General features: G+C 38.8%; 1 protein-coding gene across 1 annotated transcript; it reads right to left on the bottom strand.

Moving 5' to 3' along the window:
- Positions 1-12056: 12056 nt before the first annotated feature.
- On the bottom strand, positions 12057-13793 carry LOC137721972 (uncharacterized mitochondrial protein AtMg00810-like). The gene is made up of 2 exons (XM_068460987.1): positions 13532-13793; positions 12057-12832 (listed from the first exon to the last, which is right to left on the bottom strand). The coding sequence occupies exons 1-2, from the start codon at positions 13791-13793 to the stop codon at positions 12057-12059; spliced, it is 1038 nt and encodes a 345-aa protein (XP_068317088.1).
- Positions 13794-24598: the final 10805 nt, after the last annotated feature.

Below are 24598 nucleotides of genomic sequence, written 5' to 3'. Positions count from 1 at the left end.
GTGAAAATCATAACAATAGGGATTTGTGTGAATTTAGGCTCTTGAGGTGTGGTGGATGGTGTGGTGTGAATTTGTGGTAGAGGGTGGTGGTTTTTGAGTGTTGTGGCATCATGTATTTATAGGGTGAAGGGGAGGCACGAAATTGGGTTGAAAAGGAGAGGAATTAGGACTCCAAATCACCAAAGAACAAGGACACTTTCAATCAGATTCCAAGGAGGACAAGGAATGGTCATTGTGGCAGATTCTAGAACTTCTAGAAGGGTTACATGTGGCATAAACTTAATGCACGAAAATAGGGCTTCTAGAACTTGATATTTAGGTGATTTAATGTGAAAATGAGTCCTCTTTGAAGTTGGGATTAAGGTAGGAAAAGATTAGGATAGGATAAGATAAGATAAGGTTGGATAAGGTTTGGATAAGGTTCCTTATTTCTTGCTCTTTCCTTATCTTCTTTGAATTTGGACTTTTTTCTCCAGATTTTTAGCCTTTCCTAGCTTTCTCTTAACTTCAATTTCGTCCATCCACATTGCTCCATAGTTAAGCTATCCAATCCATGCCCAAAACTGCTCCAAATAGCCTCAAAATGCACTTTCTTGCTCCTTTTGCCATTAGGACCTAAAAACATACGAAAATAGCTTAAAAGACTAAAATAGATAGTAATTAACTAACTAAATGCAAGGAAACAATATAACTAAGTAGCATAAATATACTCTTATCACGGATATCAAATATTTATGGAAGGCACTTTGCAGAGCTCACATTCCGAGGAAAATAAAAATTTATGTTTGGTGGTGTTGCTGGAATGCAATACCATCTAAGTTAAACTATCGAAAACGGAAGGTTGTAAGGGAGGAAATGTGCATATTCTATGGCAGGGACCCCGAAACTGTGGAGCATCTGTTAATGGAATGCCCAAGGTCTATATCCATATGGTTTTCAAATGTGTTGGGTCTATGGATAAGAAAGGATAGACATGGGGGGATGAGGATATGGCTGGCGAAGCTAGTTGCTTCGATGTCAAGATAGAGCTTCGATATGGTCTTAGCTATAATATGGAGTATATGGAAGGAAAGAAACTACTTTTTGTTGAGAGGTGCATCCATAGATCCGGTGGATGTTCATACCAATACATAAACTTGGTTGAACGAATATAAAAAGTGGCACGAAGTAAAAAGGTCCAGAGGGGTTCCCACAACGCATAAATGGCAGAAACCTGACCATGGTTGGATTAAATGCAACTTTGATGGTGCTTGGGATGAAAACAGAGCTCTCAGAGGAAGTGGGGTGGTGGTTCATGACGAGAATGGGAAATTTATGGCTTTCAGGATTTGCTCACCTATGTTGGCAGAGATTCTTGTAGCTCGTGCATCTGTGGAAGTAGGCAGACAATTGGAGGCAACACATTTGATTTTTGAAGGTGAAGCTTTGTTGGTTATTAAGGCTTTGCAGAGGGATGCCATTGCCAACAATGGCCCATTTGGGTACCTTTTAAATAGAGTTAGTTAGAACGTGTCATGTATATGCCATTGTCTTTATTTTAATTATTTAGAAGTGTTAGAGAAAATTATGTAAATGTCCACCGGGTCACAAATGTATATATAACAATTATTGTTGTAATCATCATTTTGTTAATGAAAGTGAGATTTCTTACAGAATAAGATATTTAAGATTCTTTATAATATCTCTCGCTTACTACTTCACCACCCCTTCGATCATCCTTGCTTCTGCCCTTCTTTGATCGTTGGTGACTTCTTGATTGTTGGTGTATCTCCAATCATCTCTGTCTGCAACTCAATATTGCTTTGGTACTTCTCCAATTTTCTTCTGTAACTTTGTAATGGCTTCTCACTCTGCATCTTCAACTCCGATTGAGTTGGTTCAACTCTCAAACCCTAATTCCCCAAATCTGTGAAATTCCTACACTTCTCTCACCATCCAAAACATTGGAAGTATGGTTCCAATTAAACTCAAAAAATCCAATTACCTTCCATGGCGAGCACTGTTTGCTCCAATTTTCAGGCGCTACTAGTTTCTTGGCATCATTGATGGCTCAGAAATTTGTCCTTCATCGTTGCTTCCTGATCGATTGCTCAATCCAGCCTTTGAGTTGTGGTATGAAAAGGATCAACATATTTTGATTTGGCTGAATTCTACACTCTCCGAAGAAATCATTCCCTTCATTATTGGTGTATCTTCCTCACACAATCTCTGGATTAAGCTTGAACAACGCTTGGGTGGTGTTTTTGATGCACACGTTCATCAACTTCGATCACGCCTCCAGTCATTTCAAAAAGGCTCTTAATCTATCTCTGATTACTTGCAGCAAATCAAAGAAATTTCAGATTCTCTTACTACTGGTGCTAATACACACAAAATACTTTTGCCATCTAACTTGGAAAAACATATGGTTTCAGCCAAGGAAAACAAGTACAACCAAAAACCTTCAATTTGGAATAATCTGGAGAAGTTTTAAAAAGCAATTCCCAAGGTGATTCTTGGCAATAACGCAGTCATTGCAAAAGTTCGAGACATTGTCCTTTGAAATGGTACTTTGTGATTCTTGGCAATAGCACAGTCATTGCAAAAGAAATCCATAAAAGCTTTACCACGTAGTGCAAGTTGATTACCAGTTATTATTCTTCTAAAGATAGGAGAGGAATGATGTCCTAGACGCTTGTGCCATACTCGAGCTGAAGTTTTGACACTTATTAATGAAAAATGAGAGATTGCAGGAACCTTTGACATGTGGGAGGAACATTGGAGAGGATACAAGCCATCTCTAACTTGTTCTAGCAAAAGCGTCTTCCTTGTAAAACGATCCTTATCAAGGGATCCATCAGAGTTAAGTGTTAAATAGCAATGATTATTTCTGAGAAACTGATATGTAGATAGTAAATTATGCTACATTTGAGGCACATGCAGGACATTGTGCAATTTAAAAGCATAAGTGGGAGTATGTGAAATAGAGGAGCCAACATGATTTTTTGTCAAACCTGTACCATCTCCAACATAGACTTTGTCTTCACCTTGATATGGAGCAGGAGACTAAATATGCAAAATATCATTAGTGATTAGGAGGAGACTCCAGAAGCCAAGAAGTAGGTGACTTAGAATTATAATGTGCACACATGGCAGCCAATTTAGATGGAGGTATCTTGCAAAAAATATCAGGATTCATCCTATCAAAACAGTCTATAGCTTCATGGCTTGTTGAGCCACATATATGACAGGTACTTTGGTGCCAGAAAATGATGAGTTTTGAGTATTCTGATAATTGCCTCGAGAATTATTACCATGATTTCCACGATAAGAGCCACGATTTGCATGATTATTGTTATATCCTCTAGTATTCTTGCCTCGGTTGAAATTGTATCTGAATGAAGACTGCAAGGGTTGATTGTTGTGAGCAGCAAACACCTGAGAAGGTGGTGTAGGAAGAATTGGTGCCTAAGATTGAACGAAGAAGGCATGAAAAGGCTCCTATGCACTTGAAGTTGCAATTTTCTTGCGACAAGACAATTAAGAGTTCATTGGTGAGCAATAAGCCGTGCAATTCATCAAGAGAGGTAGATGAGAGGTGAAGCATGATGGAATCAATGGACTCAATAAATTTTGACAAAAAAACATAAAAAATCTAAACGTCACTTATTAAATTTTGTCCCATTTTCTGCTACTTAGGGCTAAAGTTTAGTAATATTTTTTCACTTTTAAGTGAGAGATTTTAGGCTTGATCTTGTAAATGAGAAGTTTGATAACAATTTGCTAACCCATCTTTTATTGTAAATATATCATTGTGTAAAAAAACAATTGTTCAATCATCTAAATTTCTAACATTTGAAGCCAAGAGCTTGTTAGGGCCCTCGTGAATGTCATGGGTATTCACAATACGTCTGAAGTTATTGCTCCAAATATTAACAGAAAGGCATGTTCAAAGATAAAAATTTTCTCATGTAACGATATTTTTTTACCAACAATTTTTGTTGTGAAATTTCTCAAATCCTTAGTCCATGACATTTGAACTTAAAACCACCTTTAATAGAATGAAAATTGAATACTTAAGAACAAATGGCCATGGTTGAACACAAGGGTCTAATAATCAATAGAAGGAAAGGGATGATGTAAAGCTACCTTTCTTAAGAAAATATGAAAATTAAGGGCCTATTTGATATTCTACCATTTTTCAAGAAACATCTCTTTTGAAAAGTTTCAAGAAAAAAATTCTCAAAAATTCAAAAACCTTTTTTTTTTTTTTTTTTAAGTCATGAAAATAAATTTTTTTTTTTTTAATCTTTTTTTAAGAGAATTGTTTTCTTGTTTAAATTCAAGCTACCTTGAACATAAATTTGAGGAGAGAGAGAGAGAGAGTAAAGAATGAGCAAAAAGAGAGAAAAAGAAAGAGAGTTCATAGACGAAGGAGTGGGCAAGAAGAGAGAAAAAGATGGCGGGGAGGAAGAGATGAGATATTGCGGAGAGAGAAATGACAGACATACATAGAGTTGAGAGTTTTAGTTAGAAAAATTCTAAAAGCTCAATCTTGGTGTTTTTAAGAAATAGTCTATTTTTTTAAAAGTTAGTTTTGAGTCTAGTTCTTGAAAATAGTCCTATCAAACAAGAATTCAAGGCTTAAGACTGAAATTATTTTTGAGTTTAAAAGTTGGATTTAAGTTGAATAATAAACAAGCCCAAAAAGTTACATCTAATAGGAACTTTATCCTCATTGAGGCTACTACATTTGAGTTCCAGTGAAAATTTAATCCCCAAAGGGCCGAAAAATTAGGCTACTTCCACTACATGAGCTTGGAACTTCAATCCTTCGGTGGCAAAAAAATAGGTTACATCTAGCTCTGAAAAAGTAAGGGGACCCACACCAAATTGAGGGCCCAGCCTGGGTTTTTTTTTTTTTTTTTTTTTTTTTAGTTTATAAATGGGTGAACCTCATTTTTTAAATTGGTACTAGGCAGAATAACCTGTAATAAAAACTCAAAATCTGCTAGAATGATTAGTCAAATGCACTAGTCAACTAAATACAGATTTGTTAGTCAACCAATGTCACATCCCGGGCCTGGTCCACCACCATAGCACGATATTGTTTGCTTTGGGCTCCGATCATGTCCTCACGGTTTTGTTTCTGGGAACTCGTACGAGAACTTCCCAGTGGGTCACCCATCATGGGGGTGCTCTCGCACGCTACTCGCTTAACTTCAGAGTTCCCATGGAACTCGAAGCCAATGAACTCCCAAAAGGCCTCATGCTAGGTAGGCATGAGAATATACATATAAAGATCACTCCCCTAGGCGATGTGGGATCTTACAATCCACCCTCCTTAGGGGCTTGACGTCCTCGTCGGCACACCACGGTCAGGGTTAGGCTCTGATACCATATTGTCACATCCCAGCCTAGGGTTCACCATATCCCGGGCCTGCTCGACCACCGTAACATGATATTGTCCGTTTTGGACCCCGATCACGCCCTCACTGTTTTATTTCTGGAAACTCAAACGAGAACTTCCCAGTGGGTCACCCATCATGGGAGTGCTCTCGCACGTTACTCGTTTAACTTCAGAGTTCCCATGGAATCCGAAGCCAGTGAACTCTCAAAAGGCCTTATGCTAGGTAGGGATGAGAATATACATATAAGGATCACTCCTCTAGGCGATGTGAGATCTTACAACCAAATACAAATAAGCCAAATAAACTAAGGTTATTAAGATTTGTTAACTACAGTCTTGTTTATTCTTGAATATTGTATGAAGTTCACTTGGTTATCAATTTAAATCCAGTAGCAAGTCCTACAAAGTATATAACAATTACTAACCAATGAGTTATGAAGATAACTTTATAAGACAAAGAACACAAGAAAGTTTTGGCCGCAAATCCCACCCCTAGGTTAAAAAACTAAGGTCTCCACTAAGTCAAATCCACTAGAGCAAATAAGGTTCTTACAAAGTACCATAAAACCAAGGTCTCCAATGAGTCTAATCCACTAGTACAAATAAGGTTCTTACAAAGTACCACAACAAACTTAATTCCTAGATCTAATCTATGAAGCAACTGTACCTTTGTGCAACCTTACTTTGCCTAAGATGGAGATGTCTTTAGTCTTCACAAGATGCAAATGGTATGATTATATAGATGACATGAAATCTGGATTCAATTGACCAGTCAGTTTCTCCAGTCAAATAGTTGAAGGAAAAAACCAACATGGACCCGAAATACGGGTCAATAAACAGATTTGAAACTTGAAGAACTTGACCACGGATTTAATGCAAAACCATGAAGACAATGCAACCCTATTATGCAATGATTCGGTGTTTAATGCATGAAGATGGTTTCACAACTAGGTTTTCTAATGAAGAATACAAGAGGCGGCTCAAAACTATAAACATACTCTTGAGAAAAATATAAACTTTCTAACCAAAAATCAAAGGAAGGCTTGAATGACAAAGGAGACCAAATAACACGTGTCAAGTGCAAAAGTAATCTGGAAGGATCTAGGATGAAAACTCCACTCTTAGGAAAAAGGTTTCAGTTGGCCCATGTAGGCTGTCTTATTGCATGAAAGCAGCGAGAAATTTTGACAAAAGAGAATCACTAGACAGAATGGACTGAAAATTTAAGCATGAAATGCGTATGCATGAACAAACCTTTGAGGTGAGGAGATAAACCCTTGAGAGATTATCGTTTACAATTTTTGACATAGAAAGCAAAACACAAAATCTAGACGTCACAATTTTTAATTCCAAAACATGATTTTAAAAGGCTTATTTTTCAACCGTTTGTTTGATTAATAAATTATAAACTGACTATTTTTTGGTATTACTGACTAAAGAAAAACTGTTGTGCTTTATGTTTAATTTTCTAAATTGAAAAGTTCATAAAAAAAGGTGATGAAATTAGAGGCCTAAATCAAAAACATAAACCAACAACATAACTAAATTGTGATAAGATAATCCAATCCAATGGTTGTTATGAAAGGAAATCATATCTTATTTGATTTTGGAGAATGAGTTAACCAAAGAAATAAATCAACATATGAGATTGCAATAAGATAATCCAATCCAATGACTATTATGGAATGAAATCTTATCTTGTATGATTTCGTAGAAACCAACCAACGGATGAGATTGAGATAGGAGAACCTACAATGGTGTATAAGTGATGAAATCAAACTCTGTTAGAATTTGATTTATTTTAGATTGAAAAGTTCATAAGCAAAAATTTAAGATAACACATAAAAAAAAGCAACTTAAGAAAAGTTACTACAAAAATAAATTTAATGCTTAATCAATTACAACATAAATAAATATATACCCCCATATAGAGCCAGAAACTATATAGCTAGCCCCTTAATGGGAGAAATTTTTTTAGAGCTCCAAAGATTCCTCAAAGCTCTAAATTGGGCTATATCCACTACTTTTCCAGCCTTGTATAGAGCGCCTCATTGGGAATGCTCTAAAGAGGATGTATTCAATTGAGATTTGAGGGAAGGTCTGAAGTACGACGAACAAAAAAGAGTTCCACATGGCTGAAGGCGATTGTATGTTGATTCTTCAATCGGTGCATGGGCTTTGTCAAGTTCCTTGGAACTTGAAATCCATTATTGAAGACATCCGGTGGCTGTCTACAAGTTTACAAATATCAAGTGGAACCATATTTATCGGGAATTGAATTTTGCTACTGATGCTTTAGCTCACCATGATCGTATCTTATCTTGTCCTCATATTTGGGAGCATTGTATTCGGACTCTTGCTCATAATGCTTTTATATTTGTTTGTACTGGTAACTATTGTATTAGAGGTTTCTCTTTATGAAATAATTTTCTTCTTGATTTAAAAAAAGATTGGACTTAAAGAGCTACTTAAAAAATTACCTATCTCTTAAAAACAGAAGCGTATCATTTTAGAGTTTTTAAACTCAAAAGATGTGCTCTCTCCTCTCTATCTTGTTTCTCTACCCGCTCTCCCAATTTTTTCTGCTCTCCTTCTTTATCCTCCCTTTATCGTCTCTCTCACGCAATTTTATCTGCTCTTTCTCTCCTCTCCCTCAACAAATTTATCTCGCCTCTCCTCTCTCCCCTTTCCATCAAGGAAATGATGGAGGACGATGCCATTATTTTTGAGATTTAAAACAATTTTGAATCTAATGTCAACAAGTTTTGTTCTTCAAAGATGTTCTTAAAAAATGTTTTGAGAAATGATAAATATTTTTTTGAAGGATACCAAATGAGCCTTTAGCTTTTCTGAGGACATAATAAATCTAGTATAAGCATTTGGTTAGTAATTACTAACCAGATACTTTTTTTTTTCCTTAAGAAATTAAATTAATTATTAGGCTAAATTTTTTTCTTGATCCCTGTGGTGAGACACTACTTTAAATCGACCCCTGTGGTGAAAAAAGTGTTAATCTGAATCCTATGGTGAAGTTCGTTATCAATCGTAGTCCAAAGTGAAAAATTTATAAAATCTCATCCACATGTAGGGGTAAAAAGGTCATTCCATCCCTTTTTTTCTTTTCTTTTTGGTAATTCCACTTTTTTATGATCAACAAAAATAAAAGGAAAACATAAAATAAAAAAAAAGATATCCCTCCCCAATCCCTACCCTTGTCAGCCACAACCACAACGATCACCCACCACCTTCCCCCCTCTCTCTCACATAACCATAGCCATCTCGTCCACCACTGTTCTTCTTAAAATGAAACTAAATTCAATGTTTGCATAATAACTTATATTCTAATCTAAACATGGCGAGGTACTTTGTGATTTTTTTAAATCTTGAATTTGGACTCTTGGCTCTCTTGAAATGAGAAAGTCTGATAATATAAACCTTGTAATTTTATTGTTTATTTATTCTTTTATTGTAGCTCTAAAAGTTTTAATAATAAATTTTTTTTTTATGTTCATATGGCGCTTTATGATTGGTTGCTGGACTCAATAAAAACAAAAATAACAATTTTGCTCCTACAAATGACAGAGGAATGAGGAAAAATTCAATTTGGACTTTGATTGATAACAAGTTTCACCACAGAATTACAATTAATAGTTTTTTCTCCACAATGGTCTATTTAAAAGTAGAGTATCACCACAAGGATCACCAAAAAAATTTGGCCTAATTATAAAATAGAATGACCAGAGTCACATCATTACCAATACAGTCAAATAAGAAAGCATTTGTAGCTACAATGGGCAGAGCCCTATCTCAAATGGGAACATTTTGAATACTAAGCCCAACACTAGTAATGCCATAAGTAAAAAAATTTGCTTCCCTTGAAGTATATGCTTCCAAGATATTGATTGAAAAGCTCCAGCCAGTCATATGATGCCTTCTATAATAATCGTCAATCTCTATGGCATTGCGAATCGACCCTAAACAACTTCAATGACCAGTTTTGAGTCTCCTTCAACACAAATATTCTGAAAACCCGTCCTCTTGGCAAAAGTCAAAGCATCTCTCAAGGCCAAAACTTCAGCCACAGAAATTGTGTTTTCTCCCAAATTCGTTGCTCCCACGATAATATGGCAACCTTTTTCATCCCTAATGACGAACCCAGTAGCAACACAGTTTCCAACCACACACCCATCCAAGTTTATTTTCACTTCGCCCATTTTAAACAGATCATAATATGGTTAGGCGGTATGATAAGATTAAATTAAACACAACTTCCTAGCTCTAGATAGGATATTAACCTTTCAGCCAGCCAACTTAACTTTAACTATGAGGATTAATTCCTTGGTATTAGTAGGATCCTTCCAAAAAATTTTATTGTGTACTCCTAAATGCTTACCTATAGTAGACTTATGCTGAATATGAAGAATATTTCCAATATCATTCCTATTAGTACAATTCTAGAAATAAAGAGAAGATTTATGAAAATTAACCTGTTGACCAGAAGCAAAGAAAAACAAATTCCAAATCTCCAAATTTTCCTGGCAGCTATACCTGAAGCCCTAGCAAATATCAAGCAATCATCTGAAAATACTAGATTATAGAATTTATAACCAAAGGGGGAAGTTAATAGACTCACATGAGATTTTAGAATGATAGTCATTCTACTCAAATGTCTTACCAGTCGTTTCATGTAAAGAATAAACAAATAAGGTGACAGAGGGTCTCCTTGCCTACCGCCTCTAGAAGGATAAAAATAACCGTAAGGTTTTCCGTTGATCAACATGGAAAAAGAAATGGAAGTAATACATTCCATAATTAACTTAATCGAACAATCATCAAAACCAAATATATCTATGACATACTTATTATAGCCCCAGTTTAGAAAATCATAAGCTGTTTCAAGGTCTACCTTGACAGCATTGCACGTAATCTGCCTTTCTTGTTCTTAGAAGTAGAAAACATTTCTTGTGCTACAAGACTATTATCATGAACTGATCTACCGGGTCAAAAGCACCCTGAGTTTGAGAAACACAATTCTTTAACGAAGGCTGTTTCAGTATTCTCAATTTTGGAAATTAGAGCTATTTTAGTATGATTAATAAGTCTTAAGCTACAGTTATTATTCAAAAAGTCTTTAACTAAGTCACAAACTGAACCCTTAACCATATCCCAACACCCATGATAAAAAGAAGTATATATGCAACCCATCAGGTCGAGGTGCTTTAAGACTCCCAATACTGTTAACTTGACAAATTTCCTCGCCAGTTATATTCTGCATTAGAGCAAAGATTTTGTTAACTTGTAATACAAGGGACCACAATATCTGCAAATTGTCTCAAGTTATTAATACAAGGAGTAACATGGTATTTTGGTTTTGGCGTCAACAAGGGCTTTCACAATGTTCAAAAGCGATTCACATAAGATTATCTCAACACTGAGGGATCCTTCCACTAATATGTTGTATCTTCGTCGTATTATTGAGGATTCTAAAACCCTGCTGCGATCGATCACTGAGGCTTCTTATACCCACGTTTGTCATCAAGCCAAAAATGTTGCCCATCGCCTAGCCCGCTGTGAACTTAGAGCTGCTAGTCCTTTGCCTGTGGTTAGATTTCCCTCGTGGGTTTATAGTAGATGTGCTCCTGGAGGATGGTTTTTCTTTTTAAATGGACCGAGCACGTGCTCTTCTTTTGTAACCCTTTTTTTCCATGGAATGAAAGTCTATCTGCAGAAATTATAAAATTTAATGATTTCATCGATAGCAAAGGTGCCAATTATATACACGTACGAATTAGTGTACAAGTATGTAACTGAAGTATACAAGAGGACAAAACAATCAAGACACAATAATCACTATTAAACCTAAAAAGAACGGTTGCTTTTGGACTGCCAGGACTGCTACACTTCATTTTTAACATCCCCCCTCAAACTGACAGGCCGAAAGGCGAGAAGTTAGGAACGCAGTAGAAGAAACCGTTGTTTGGAAAGTCCGTTTGTCAAGAGATCCGCAGGTTGATCAACAGACGGCATAAAATGTACCTTATGAGTCCCAAGTTTGTCCCCCTCACAAACAAAATAATAGTCCAATTCAATATGTTTCGTTCGAGCATGAAGCAACGGGTTTGGTAGTGCCAAGATTATCACAAAAGAGAAAAGTAGGAGTAGGGAGAAGCAAAATGAAGGTCATGAAGAAGGTAAGGCACCTAAATTGATTCAGCACATGCATGAGCAAGGGCGCGATACTCAGATTCTGTACTGGAGTGAGAAACAGTAGGCTGCTTTGTAAGAGAATGATATGAATTGATTATTTCATTCAAGAGGCAAAGCCACACACTTATAGTTACAAAACCATCCTAATATGGTTCCTAAGAACAAGCTAAATCATTCACAAATAAGGAAAAAAGTTATTTATAATATTGGCATAATCAACATTCCTATTCTAAGCTCGATCTCCTTCAACACTCCCCCTCAAGTTGGAGTGTATGTTTATGACACCCAACTTGCCAAGTAGCACTTCAAACTGTGTCGAGCTTAATGGCTTAGTGAACAAATCAGCCGGTTGATTTGCAGTTCAAATATGAGCTGTCTGAATCATCCCTTCTTGAATTTTTTCTCGAACCATATGGCAATCTATCTCTATGTGTTTGGTTTTCTCATGAAACACCAGATTCTATGCTATGTGTATAGCCGCCTGATTGTCACAAAACAAGGTTACTGGCTGTGTGTGATTAACTCCCAAATCCTTCAAAATATTCTTCAACCATGTGACTTCGCAGCAAGTGGTAGCCATGGAACGATACTCGGCTTCCGCACTTGAATGCGATACTGTTGTTTGTTTCTTAGTCTTCCAAGAGACCGGTGCTTGCCCGAGTAAAATGCAGTATCCCGTGATTGATCTCCTTATGTCTTTACAATGTGCCCAATCAGCATCACAGAATGCCCGCAATTGGAGTGACCCTGTAGATGGTAGCAAGATACCTTGACCTGGTGTTTGCTTAATGTACTTAAGCACTTTATGGGCTGCTTCCAGGTACGGTTGTCGTGGCTTGTCCATGAACTGGCTCAGTATATGTACGACATAAGTCAGGTCCGGCCTAGTTATGGTCAAATATATCAACGCCCCAACCATTCTTTTGTATGCCGAAGCATCATCTAATAACTTTCCATCGAACTGTGTGAGTGATAAATTGTGTTCCACAGGGAACCGAGAAGGTTTGACACCTAAAAATCCAGCATCATCCAAAATTTCCAAGGCATACTTACGTTGCAACAAACTAATTCCATGCTGTGACCTGGCAACTTCGATGCCGAGGAAATACTTCAGTTGCCCCAAATCCTTAAGCTTGAATTGGTTGGCTAAGAATAATTTCGTGTTCCCTATATCCTCCAAATTGTTCCGTGCCAATATGACGTCATCAACATATACAAGCAACACCAGGAAGTTGCCTTGACGACTTCAGACGAATAGAGAATAGTCGGATCGTGACTGTTGGAATCCCGTAGCTTTAAGGGCAGTAGACAGCTTGATGAACCACTGCCTAGATGCCTGTTTTAAATTGTACAACGACTTGTGCAATTGACAGACCCGATTCTCCCCATTTCGTCCGAAACTAGGAGGCAAGGACATGAACACCTCCTCATCCAGGTCACCATTCAAAAATGCGTTGTTCACATCCAATTGATGGAGATCCCAGCCACGCAGAGATGCCACACTAAGATGGACAAGGACGGTCACCACCTTGGCAACGGGGCAAAAGTTTCCCGGTAATCAACGCCTTCAACCTGACTATATCCCTTGGCCACTAAACGGGCTTTGTAGCGTTCAACTGTTCCATCAGCCTTCAATTTCACCTAATACACCCACTTACAGCCAACCGGCCGTTTATGAGGTGGCAACGACACCAAGCTCCAAGTCCCATTAGCCTATAGTGCATCAATCTCAGATTTCATGGCAGCACGCCATTGTGGGATTTGGACTGCCTGAGAGAAACTTGTAGGTTCTTTAAGAGGGGTAAGTTGGGCATGATATGTTTTGTGAAGATGAGAAAGGTGATCATAAGACAAGAACTGAGAGATTGGATGAGCCGTACCTGAATGGGTGACCAAGTTCGTGGATGACGGGGCGGTCCGTGAATGGAGGCTAACCTCGAGTTGAAAGTCCTCCAAATAGGCAGACGGCCGGGTGGAGCGACCGCCGCGGCGCGGAGCTGGGGTGGTAGGTGTAGGTGACAGAAGTGGTGAAGGTGCGGGTTAGTGGGGAAGGAGATGGGTTTGGGGAAGGAGCGATTGCACGGGAGGGATAGGGCAGATCGGTGAGGTCTGCAGTGGGTGTGGTGAGTAAAGTGTGGTCAGGTGGGCCGGTAGGTGGAGGTGGGCCGGTGGGTAAAGTTTTGGAGAGGGAGTCCATGTCGAAGTGTAAGAACGGGTCAAGGTGATGAGAAAAAATGTTGGGTAGATTTTGATTATGTGGTGACGCAGCGAATTGATGAGGAAGTAAGAAAGGAAACACATTTTGAAAGAAACTCACATACGAGAAACAAGCACTTTTTGGTGACGAAGATCAAAAACGCGATATCCTTTCTGACCATAAGGATATCCCAGAAAAATACACCGAGATGCTTGTGGATCAAATTTCGAGCGATTCTGTTCATGGGTAGAAGTAAAACACAAGCAACCAAAAACACGCAAATGTGAATAACTAGGTGTTTTGTTAAACAACTTTTCATACGGGGTTTTGCCATCAAGAAGAGGAGTAGGTGTTCGATTTATGAGGTATGCGGATGTAAGAATGGCATCCCCCCAAAAACGATTTGGAAGCCTGGCCTAAATAAGCAAGGCACGAGCCATATTTAACAAGTGTCTATGTTTTCTTTCAGCAACCCCATTTTGTTGTGGTGTGTTGATACAACTAGTTTGATGCATTATACCTTTATCTGCGTAGAAGTTTCCAAGTTTGAATTCAAGACCATTGTCACTACGTATGATCTTAATTTTGGAATCAAATTGAGTAGCAATCATATTGATGAAATTGACTAAAAGAGCCCTAGCATCAGACTTGTGTTTCATAAGGTAAATCCATGTGCATCTTGTGTAGTCATCAACAATGGTAAGAAAATATTGGGCACACGGAATGGAAGCAACTTTATAACCACCCCATATATCAATATGAATTAAATCAAAACTGGAATGAGTAGTAATTGAACTTGAAGGAAAAGGAAGTTTTGTTTGTTTAGCCAAAGGGCAAATTGCACACTTGTTGGTATCACAAGAAGCATGTTTAAAATTTGAAAAGGAGAATAATGGAAGAACTCTGGTAGAGGGATGTCCAAGACGTTGGTGCCAAAGGGTTGGATTGGCTCTTTGTGCCTGATTGCATGTTCCTTTCGTGGCTCGATCGAGATAGTAGAAGCCCTCCCGTTCAATTCCGATCCCAATCATCATCCCCGAACGTAAGTCATGTATGATACAAAATTGGTTCAAAAAAATGGTTATACAAGATGAATTGGGTAACTTGCTAATTGAAATTAAATTCAATTTGAAATACGGGACACACAAAACGTTCTCAAGAATCAAATTTGGGGACAAGACAACTTTGCCAATGTGGGTCACTTGTGCCACGGACCCATTCGGCAATTCTACTATGTGATTAGTGACCGGCCTCGAGTTAGAAAACAGATTGGGATCATAAATCATATGGTACGTGCAACCACTGTCTAAAATCCAAGTACTCTGTTTGCCATTAGAGTTGAATGAAAAAGCTTTACCTGAAAGTGTTTCATGGATTGTAGAATTACCAACATGATTAGCAGATGAAGACCTGTTTTTCAGCACACTCAATATTTGTTTGCACTCTTCAGCGGTAAATGGGAAATTCATCTCCTTCATCTCTGTCATACACGTTGCTGCTTAGTTCCCTTTGGAAATCACTGCCCCCAAAGTCAGCCTCAGTCGCTGCCTTCTTCTTGCGGCAGTATTCTGCCGTGTGACCTTTCCAACCGCAAAATGCACATTTGAGGTGTGCACGATAATTCTTGGCAGTGTGGTTTGTTTTGTTACACTTGGTGCACTACAACTCACCTTTGTCTCCTTCGGATTCATGGTTGGCATTCTTCACGGAAAACACAGCCGCATCCAGTTGTGTCGAAGCTTTTCCTGCTGTTACTTCCGATTGCTTCTTATGCCGCAGAACGAGGGAGTACGCCTTGTTCACTGTGGGTAAAGGATCTTGCAGCAAGGTGTTGCTGCGAACACTTGCATATGGGTCATTGAGGCCCATGAGGAACTTCATAGTCTTCTGCGTGTCCAAATATGCAGCCACTTCCTTGACTGAGCCACGGGTGCAGATTAGGAAAGTGCATAAAGCATCACGGGCATCCCAGAGTCCCTTCAACTTCGTGAAGTAAGATCCCGCAGACATACCTCCTTGCACATAATCATGAATCTCGTTCTCGATGTTGAACAGTTGAACCACGTTCACATGCAAGAATCACTCCTGCAATTCCAACCACATATGCCTGGCGTTTTTGCAATTGATCACGCTGCTAGCGATGTCTTTCAACATCGACCCTAGCAACCAAGTCTGGACCAGATTATTGCAGCGATTCGACTGCTGCCATTCATTGAGATTCTTTTCACTCGGCTCTTCGATTGAACCGTCTACAAGTTCGATTTTGTTCTTGACTGTTAAGGCCATAGTCATGGATTGTTTCCATATGCTGTAATTATCTTCGACCAAAGGCTACGGCACAAGAATAGCACCGGGTTGGTCTGAATAATGAAGATATAGTTGATGATTGGGATTATCCTACTAGATTCCTGAGGCCGTGCCTGATGGTTTGTCTTCTGCCATAGAGGTCGGCTAGGGTTTTGTTTATTGCCCAGATGCTCTAGTACCATGTAAGAAAATGATATGAATTGATAATTTCATTCAAGAGGCAGAGCCACACACTTATAGTTACAAAACCATCCTAATATGGTTCCTACGAACAAGCTAAATCATTCACAAATAAGGAAAGAAGTTATTTATAATATTGGCAAAATCAACATTCCTATTCTAAGCTCGATCTCCTTCAACATGCTTTGTAGAACTCCATGAAATCAAATTAGGCCCATGAAACAAAAGGTAGCCAGACGTCGAACAACGAGTATCAGGACAACCGGCCTAATCAGCATCAAAATAACCTCAGAGAAAAAGTGAACCATGATGGGGTCAAAACACCCAAGCCTAAATCAAGAGAACTTTTAACATACCGAAGAATCCATTTGGCAGCAATGAGACGAGTCACTGTGGGATGAGCCATGAACTGAGCAATGTGATTGACAGCAAATGCAATATCAGGTCGTGTGAGAGTAAGATATTGCAAGGACCTAAGAAGATGTCTGAATTCCGTAGGGTCAATAAGGGGTTTGCCATCCTAGTTACACAATTGAGATTGAGAGGTTATAGGCATTATAGCTGGCTTGCAGTCTAACATGTTAGTGCAAGTGGGAAGATCAACAACATATTTAGTTTGAGTCAAGTGAACACCAGAAGGGGCGTAAGTAACTTTATGCCAAGGAAATAATGAAGAAGACTAAGATCCTTAAGCTCAAACTCTGAATTCAAGAAAGAGAGGAACTTGGCATTAACCGAAGGAATATTATGAGTGAGAACAATGTCATCCACGTACAGTAAAAAAAACATAACATACTTTTCATGACGAAAAATGAACAAGGAAGGGTCAGCTTGGCTTTGTCAAAAACCATGGCATATTAGAAAAGAACTGAAATGTTGAAACCAAGCCCGAGGCGCTTGTTTTTTACCATAAATAGCTTTATGTAACATACAAACATGAGAAGGAAATGAGGGATCAACAAATCATGGGGGTTGGGTCATGTAAACATCCTCACGTAAAACACCATGGCAAAAGGCATTTTTAACATCAAGTTGGCGAACAGACCACCCCTGTGAAATAGCAAGATTGAGCACCAAACAGATAGAAGTGGGTTTGACCATGGGACTAACTGTTTCATCATAATCAAAACCATATTGTTGATGATAACTGTTAGCCATTAACCAAGCCTTGTAATGCTCAATGGAACCATGGGCATGTCTCTTGATTTTAAAAACTCATTTGCAACCAACTAGGTTCTGAGAAGAATGAGGAGGCACTAAAGACCACATTTGATTTTTCAACAAGGCATTGAATTCATTAGCCATAGCAGCGCACCACTCATGAGAACAAACAGCTTGAGTGTAACAGGCAGGCTCAGTAAGAGATGAGGAAGCCATATCAGCTAGTGCATGGGAAAAGGGATATCGTACGATGCCATCAGAACACTATTTGGGCCAATGAATACTGGCCTTAGCTCGGGTAACCATGGGATGAGCATTAGTGACTTGTAAATGTCCTCTAGTTGTCTCGGCATGAGCAAAATTGGTGGGCAGAGCTGAATGAGAGAACTGCACTAGGGGCCTATCAAAGGAGTCAGCAACTACAGTCGACTTTGGTTGTGGAACTGCAGGCAGTGGGCAGGGGATAGAAGTTGAACGGAGGAGGACGACATTGAGGATCCAATGAGTGTAATCTGAAAATCATCATTGTGGCCAATAGGGGGTAGCTCGAAATGAGCATATGAAAATTTTGTCTCATAAAAAACAACATGTTGTGACAAATACATCTGGTTTGTGGTAGGATCAAGACAGCGATGTCCCTTGTATTGTACACTGTAACCTACAAAAACGCATTCCTTGGAACGAGATGCCAATTTGTTAGTAGAATAGGCCCCAAGGTTAGGATAACATGCACAACCAAAAGTCCTAAGGCTAGATAAAGAGAGAGAGAGAGAGAGAGAGAGAGAGATAGATAGATAGAGAGAGAGCGAACAAAATGACGAGTATATGGACCAGCCCTCCCTAATGTGCGTGAAGGTAAAAGATTGATAAGAAAGATGGCTATAAGAGTAGCCTCCACCCAAAGTGAAAAGGGTGCACTGGAAGTGCCTAAGAGGAGACGCGTAACTTGGGCAATATATCGATGTTACGTTCAGCTAGTCCGTAATAGCACGTGTTTGACAAAATATGAGTGAAGTGAGAATTAACATATTCAGTACCACCATCACTTTGCAAAAATTGTATTGAAGAAATGAAAATATTCTTAACCATATTAAATGAGGTTTGAAAATAAGAAAAGACTTCATTTTTATGCTTTATGGGAAATATCCAAGAATAACGAATATACACATCCATAAAAAGAACATAATAATGATAACCAGTGAAGGAAAAAGTAGAAGACATCCACACATCAACATGAATTAAAGAAAAGGAAAAAGAGGTTATAATTTCATTACAATTAAAGGATAATTTTTGTGACTTAGCTGTTGAATTGTGGCCAAATTCTATTGGGCCTTTGCAATAGCCCATTAAGTGGCCCTTTTTATTTGGCCCTTTGTGAAAGCCACGGAAAGTGGCTAAGTTTTAATTAGGGCAGCAACTGCCATTTGTTGTGAGCAGCAAAAAAAGAAGCAGCAGCAAAGAGGTGAAAAAGAATAGGAGCAGCCGACAACCCTAAGAGAAAGAAGAAAGTGGTTGCCCTCTTATTGGTTAGCTATCACTCCATCAAAGTTGTATTTGTTGTATTATCTTTGAGCTTTGTATAGAGAGGAATTTATTCATTATATTTCCTTCTCTATTTGTTTATTTGATGAGTGAGTTATTGAGTGTATTGGTGTCACAACCCGTCCCGGAATTTTAATTCCGAGGACGTGAAGTTATGAAAATGCCCTTAAACGGGACTAAGGGGCGTAAAATATGTTGTAGCTTGATGATTTGGGGATTGGGTAGGATCCCACCTCCCTCAAATCTCTCCCCCATTTCTGCATCTTGTCTCTCTCTCTCTCCTCCCTCACAAATCTCTCATTCTCTGTCAGTTCTCTCTCTCTCTTCTTCGAACTCACACGGACCACCCACAAACCACCCTAAAACTATACCAACGAAGGATCTAAGACCACCATCGTACTCCTGAAGACCACACGAACACGATGGTACCAATTTCAGGTGAGTTTCACTTCGGAAAACATGGATTTCAATTTCACTGTGCGTGTGCACTGTTCATGCACACGTAAAACTTGATGTTTTCTGGGATTTTGAAGCTTGTAGGAAGCTTGGTGAGGTCCTAAGGAAGCTCGGAGTGCTTCGTTTGAAGGATTTGGACGTCGGGATCACGAACTGTAAGTTCGGCCGAATTTTCGTATTTTTGGAAAAGTTTGATTCCGTTGTTTTTAGGCCCTAAAACTAGTCCAACGTGGTAGATTATGATTAGGGCTTCATTTTGGTATAGATTACGTGAAAAATGGACATAAGAACAAGGAGAATGACAAGTTCAAAGTTTGGCCGGAGCTTTCGGGGCTTTTTCCGGCGAATCCACGGCGAGTTAGGGGTCAAGGCAGGTATGGATGTGTTCGTCTCGTCAATACCTTCATTTTGATATATAATACGTCGAAAATGGTTAAGAAATGAAGAAGTTATGACACTTTGAAGTTTACCCAGAAATTCCGGCAAAACACCCACCGCCGGCGAAACCAGTCCGGCGACGCGAGGAAGAAGACGCGCGCATGGGCAGCGCGTGAACAGGGCGCGTGGAGGCGCGTGAGAGCTCCAAATTGAGTTCTGAAAATTGTCACGCGTTCGTGACGTCGTGTAGATCACCGTGGTATATTCATACACCCAAATTGAGCAACGTATGAGAAAGTTATGGACGAATGTTTGGTGTATGTGCGTTAAATAACGTCAATTTGGTTACTTTTTGTATAGGTGAAAATTATACAGAGGAAGAATGTAACCAAGCTAGGGGAGGCTCAGGGACCTACGAGACGTCGATGTGATCAGTGAGTGGGCAGTTATTTTTCAGTATATATATATACGTATGCTTGACGTATTTCCCAGAAAACGTATTTTAAAAGAAATAAGAATTTAATATTCTGTCATATATGCATCATATTTTAATATGTGCATTATCATAATTATGCATACTGTTGCATGGTGCTGAGGAGGCCCAGGTAAGCTACATTTGAAATACATTTGATATACGTATGAAATACGTTTGGAATACGATTGAAATACTATCATCACATGCATTAGTAGTGGCATACATTTATATATATGTATTTGGTGCTGTGGACGCACAGGTAAGTGCCAGGTAAGTGGTATTCATGTTTGTATGCAGTAGTAGTTTGAGAGGATTAGAGAGCTCATAATCTGCACCCCCGGTGTTAGTGCTCCCGCCCGAGGCCAGGGCACAGCCTTCACGTGTATGTTCACCAGCACCGCATGCTCGCCTTGGATCCAAGTTAGGTGCAAGCCTGTCGTACAGACCACATTAGGTGGTTCCGACTTGTAGGTGACCCGCGATTTATCGCACAGCTTCACGTGATCGTAGCACTAGAGCATATATATATATATTACACCCAGCCTGTCGTACAGACCACGTTAGGTGGTTCCGACTCGTGTGCAGATTCAGTTATTGAGTTGAGAGTGGAGCTCTAGATGCAGCCGTACAGGTCACGTTAGGTGACTCCTGGCTGCCAGATTATATGTTATTGATGTGAATTACGCTTGAGCACTTACATTTGATTATGAGTTTCCATTGTGGCATATTCTCGAGCATGAATGGCATATTTATGAGCATGAATGATATATCTTTGAGCAGGACTGGCATATCTATACATACGTATATATGTTATTCTCTGGGAAACTATACTTGTTTTACGGCGAGGGGTTAGTTTATGCAAAAGAGAAAAGAAGGTTTTGAATACGTTCGTTTTGCTGACCCACTCAATTTTGTTTTGCGCCCCTCCAGGTTCAAGAATTACAAAGGTGTGGTGACTACGAGGAAATTCAACGGTGTTCTGACCGAATGGACCAAATAAGGACTCACCTTCGGGTGTTTCATTTTAGAAGTTGTATATTTTAAAGCTTCCGAACTGTGCAAATGGTTACGTCACTCTCACGTGACGGCCAGCATGCCTTCCTTCGGGACGGGGCGTGTCAGTTGGTATCAGAGCCTAGTTTCAATCTTGGACATCTTGAGAAGTTCTAGTGAATTCTGTCAGAACTACACCGCCTCATAGCAAACCACGTAGTTAGAGGAATTTAGTCTCCCTGATTTAGCTGTTAGGGGAAACCATTATTTTGGTGATTCAGTATATTATCAAAAAGGGACATTTTAAGATGGGTTATGAGTTGAATTTGAATCACCTTATGGAAAAATGATGAACCTGAGGGAGCAAAGTGATGGATTAACCAATTGGAAAAGATGTTTTAGATTATGCAAGTCAAAGGAATCTTCCTTTTGACAGAAGGGTTGAGACGATTACCTGGTTTGAGTTATGAACTTGTATCCTGGTGGAAACAAGAGTATAATTCGTTGTCACCGGAGGAAACAGCCGATTGAGAATTGTTTAAGGACTTGTTTAAAGAAAAGAATTATTCTTTCGGCATCTTATGATGGTAGAAAGCAAGAGTTTGCAAATGTGAGACAAGGAAAGCTGACGATCAATGAGTATTATAAAAAGTTCTCAGACTTGCCTCGTCCCATTCGAATATTGCTGCTATTTTGATTGAAGTGTTATATTGTTTTAGGCTAGGTGGCATAAGGCAGTGGTATTTTGGGTGACCACTATCCATTGTAATTCTTACCAGGAATATACAAGATGTTGTTGAGCCTTGAGGACTCTGAGAACATGTTCAGCGAGAGTAAAGAAGAATGATAAAAGAATGGGAATCAAAAGAGGACGATAAAGTTAATGATTCGTCATATCAAGAATATAGAAAGATTCGGAACTTCAAAAGAAGTGAAGCTAATTCTAGTTCTTTTGGCAAAGGTTTTAATGCCATTGACTAGAAGCGAAGTGATAGATGTATTGGTAATCCCAGATCTCAGAGACAAGGTGATTTTGGTAAAAGAAATGTACCTTTGGGCTGTAGGTACAATAATGGACACCTTTGAGAATGTAGGCAAGAAAGCATTGGACGCTTTACAAGTGGATAGATGGGACATAGAACTGCAAATTATGTCCAAAGCCAACAGAATCCCTAGCAGTCTTCTTTGCCACAACTAGCGCCGATCCAGCAAGTTCCTGGATCTATTAATTATGGTCAGTTAGGTCGTGGTGTACATGAAAGAAGTATTTACACTAATAGAGGTTGTGGGAGACAACAACAAGCCCAGGGATGTGTTAACTACACATCACTGCAAGATACTCAGAATTATTTGGATTTGATTAGGGGTACGATAATTATTCTTAATGACTTAGCTAGAGTCTATTTGGTAATAATGTAGAAATTTTACGTTATTATTGTTATTGCCTAGAAAGTAGTATTTAAACGCGGTTGAGACGTGTGTATGTATTTCCTAATGAGTGGCAAAATAGTAATATTACACCCTCGAGAGTTGTTGCTTACTTATCGAGACAACGATGATTTATCAGTATTGTGGGCTGCAGACCGTAATATTAATAACTTATTCGTGGATTCGTTAAGCAAGTAGACCGGTAGGTTATCCTATGTTAGTATCGTACTTATTTATAGTGCTCAGTAATAGTAGAGTATATATTGTTGCCAGCTACTTTTGTTTCACTAGATTGTGGATTTCGATGTTATTCTAGAGCATATTATGTTATATACAGTGATGAGTTGCAGACCACGCGGGGTGGTACTGAATGTATGCAAGATATACATGATACGATGAGTTAATTATGAGTTATATATGCAGCCGAGGGCTGAGTTGATTAGAATGAAAGAGTATGAGCTATGTTTATAGCTGAATGTTGAATTGATTATATGTTATTTTCCATCGGTCTGGATGACTAGAGATTACTTTTGTAAGTATGCAAAGTGGAGTGAGGCAGGCCGTTATTTATGCTGTGAGAGCAAAGAGATTATTATCAAAAGGCTGCCAAGGATATTTATATCATGTGGTGCTAAGTGATGTCACTTCTAGTAGTGTGGAAGAAGTGGGAGTAGTCAAATATTTACCTGACATTTTCCCTGAGAATTTACCTGGATTGCCGCCAGTCAAAGATGTAGAGTTCACTATGGATTTGTCTCCAGGTACAAACCTTATATTATAGAATGTTGCCTTTTGAACTAAGAGAATTGGAAATTGGTTGATAAAGGTTTTATTCAACCTAGTACATTACGTTGGGGGAACCCCAGTTTATTGGTGAGAAAGAAAATGGACGTTAAGGCTGTGCTTTGATTATAAGCAGTTGAATCGAGTAACAAGTGAAAACCGTTATCCGTTACCTCACATTGATGGTTGTTTGATCAGCTTCGAGATGGTTGTATATTTTCTAAGTTTGATTTAAGGTCTGGATATTATTAGTTGAAGATTATCGGTGAGGATGCCCTTATGATAACTTTCAGGACTCGTTAAGGTCATTCCAAGTATTGGTGATGCCATTTGGAGTGACGAATGCATCTACTACTTTATGAATTTGATGAATGAAGTATTCCAATGATATCTAGACCGATTTGTTGTTGTTGCTATTGAAAAGATTGATAAGGCTAGAGCAAAGTATGCTAAACATATTAAATCGGTATTGCAAAGATCGAGGGAATGTCGATTATATGCTAAGTTTAGCAAATGCCAATGTTGGATGAATCAAGTAGCATTTTTGAGACATATTATATCTGCTTCAGGTATTCAAGTGAATTCATAAAAGGTAGCAGAAATTGAGAATTTAGAACAACCACGAATCGTGATTGGGATTCGGAGTTATCCTAGCTTAACAAGCTATCATGGACGGTTCGTGAAAGATTTTTCAGTCATTGCTTTGTCATTGACGAGATGGTTGAGAAAAGAGGTTATGTATGAGTGGGAAGAAAATTGTGAGCAAAGGATTCAACAACTGAAGCATTTCCTCACTCATGCACGTAATTTAGTATTCCCAGAGAATAGTGGTAATCATAAATTTTTAGTGATGTTTCTTGAATGGTATTGGATGCGTGTTGATGCAAATGTTAGGGTGATTACATACGTTTCACGACGAAAGGAACCTGATAGGAGCATATTCATGCGACTTAAATGGCTTGTTCTCGTGCATTTACGTTATGTTTCTTTAGTTATTTTAGTCCTTTAAGCTATTTTCGTGTGTTTGTAGGTCCAAAGGGCTAAAGGAGCAAAAAGATGCATTTTGGAGACTTTTGGAGCACTTTTGGGCTAAGGATGGATA

Source organism: Pyrus communis, chromosome 17, assembly GCF_963583255.1.
Source record: "Pyrus communis chromosome 17, drPyrComm1.1, whole genome shotgun sequence".
Classification (NCBI taxonomy): Eukaryota; Viridiplantae; Streptophyta; class Magnoliopsida; order Rosales; family Rosaceae; genus Pyrus; species Pyrus communis.
The sequence above is the reverse complement of the archived record's forward strand: the minus strand, read 5'-3'. Positions and strand labels throughout refer to the sequence as shown.

What these genes read in the sequence shown, in the direction of transcription:
- LOC137721972 (XM_068460987.1), bottom strand. Translation starts at nt 13,793, where the DNA reads ATGGACTCCCTCTCCAAAACTTTACCCACCGGCCCACCTCCACCTACC. An exon ending in TGGAGGACTTTCAACTCGAG is followed by an intron (nt 12,833 to 13,531) that starts GTTAGCCTCCAT and finishes GAAGTCGTCAAG; the next exon opens with GCAACTTCCTGGTGTTGCTT.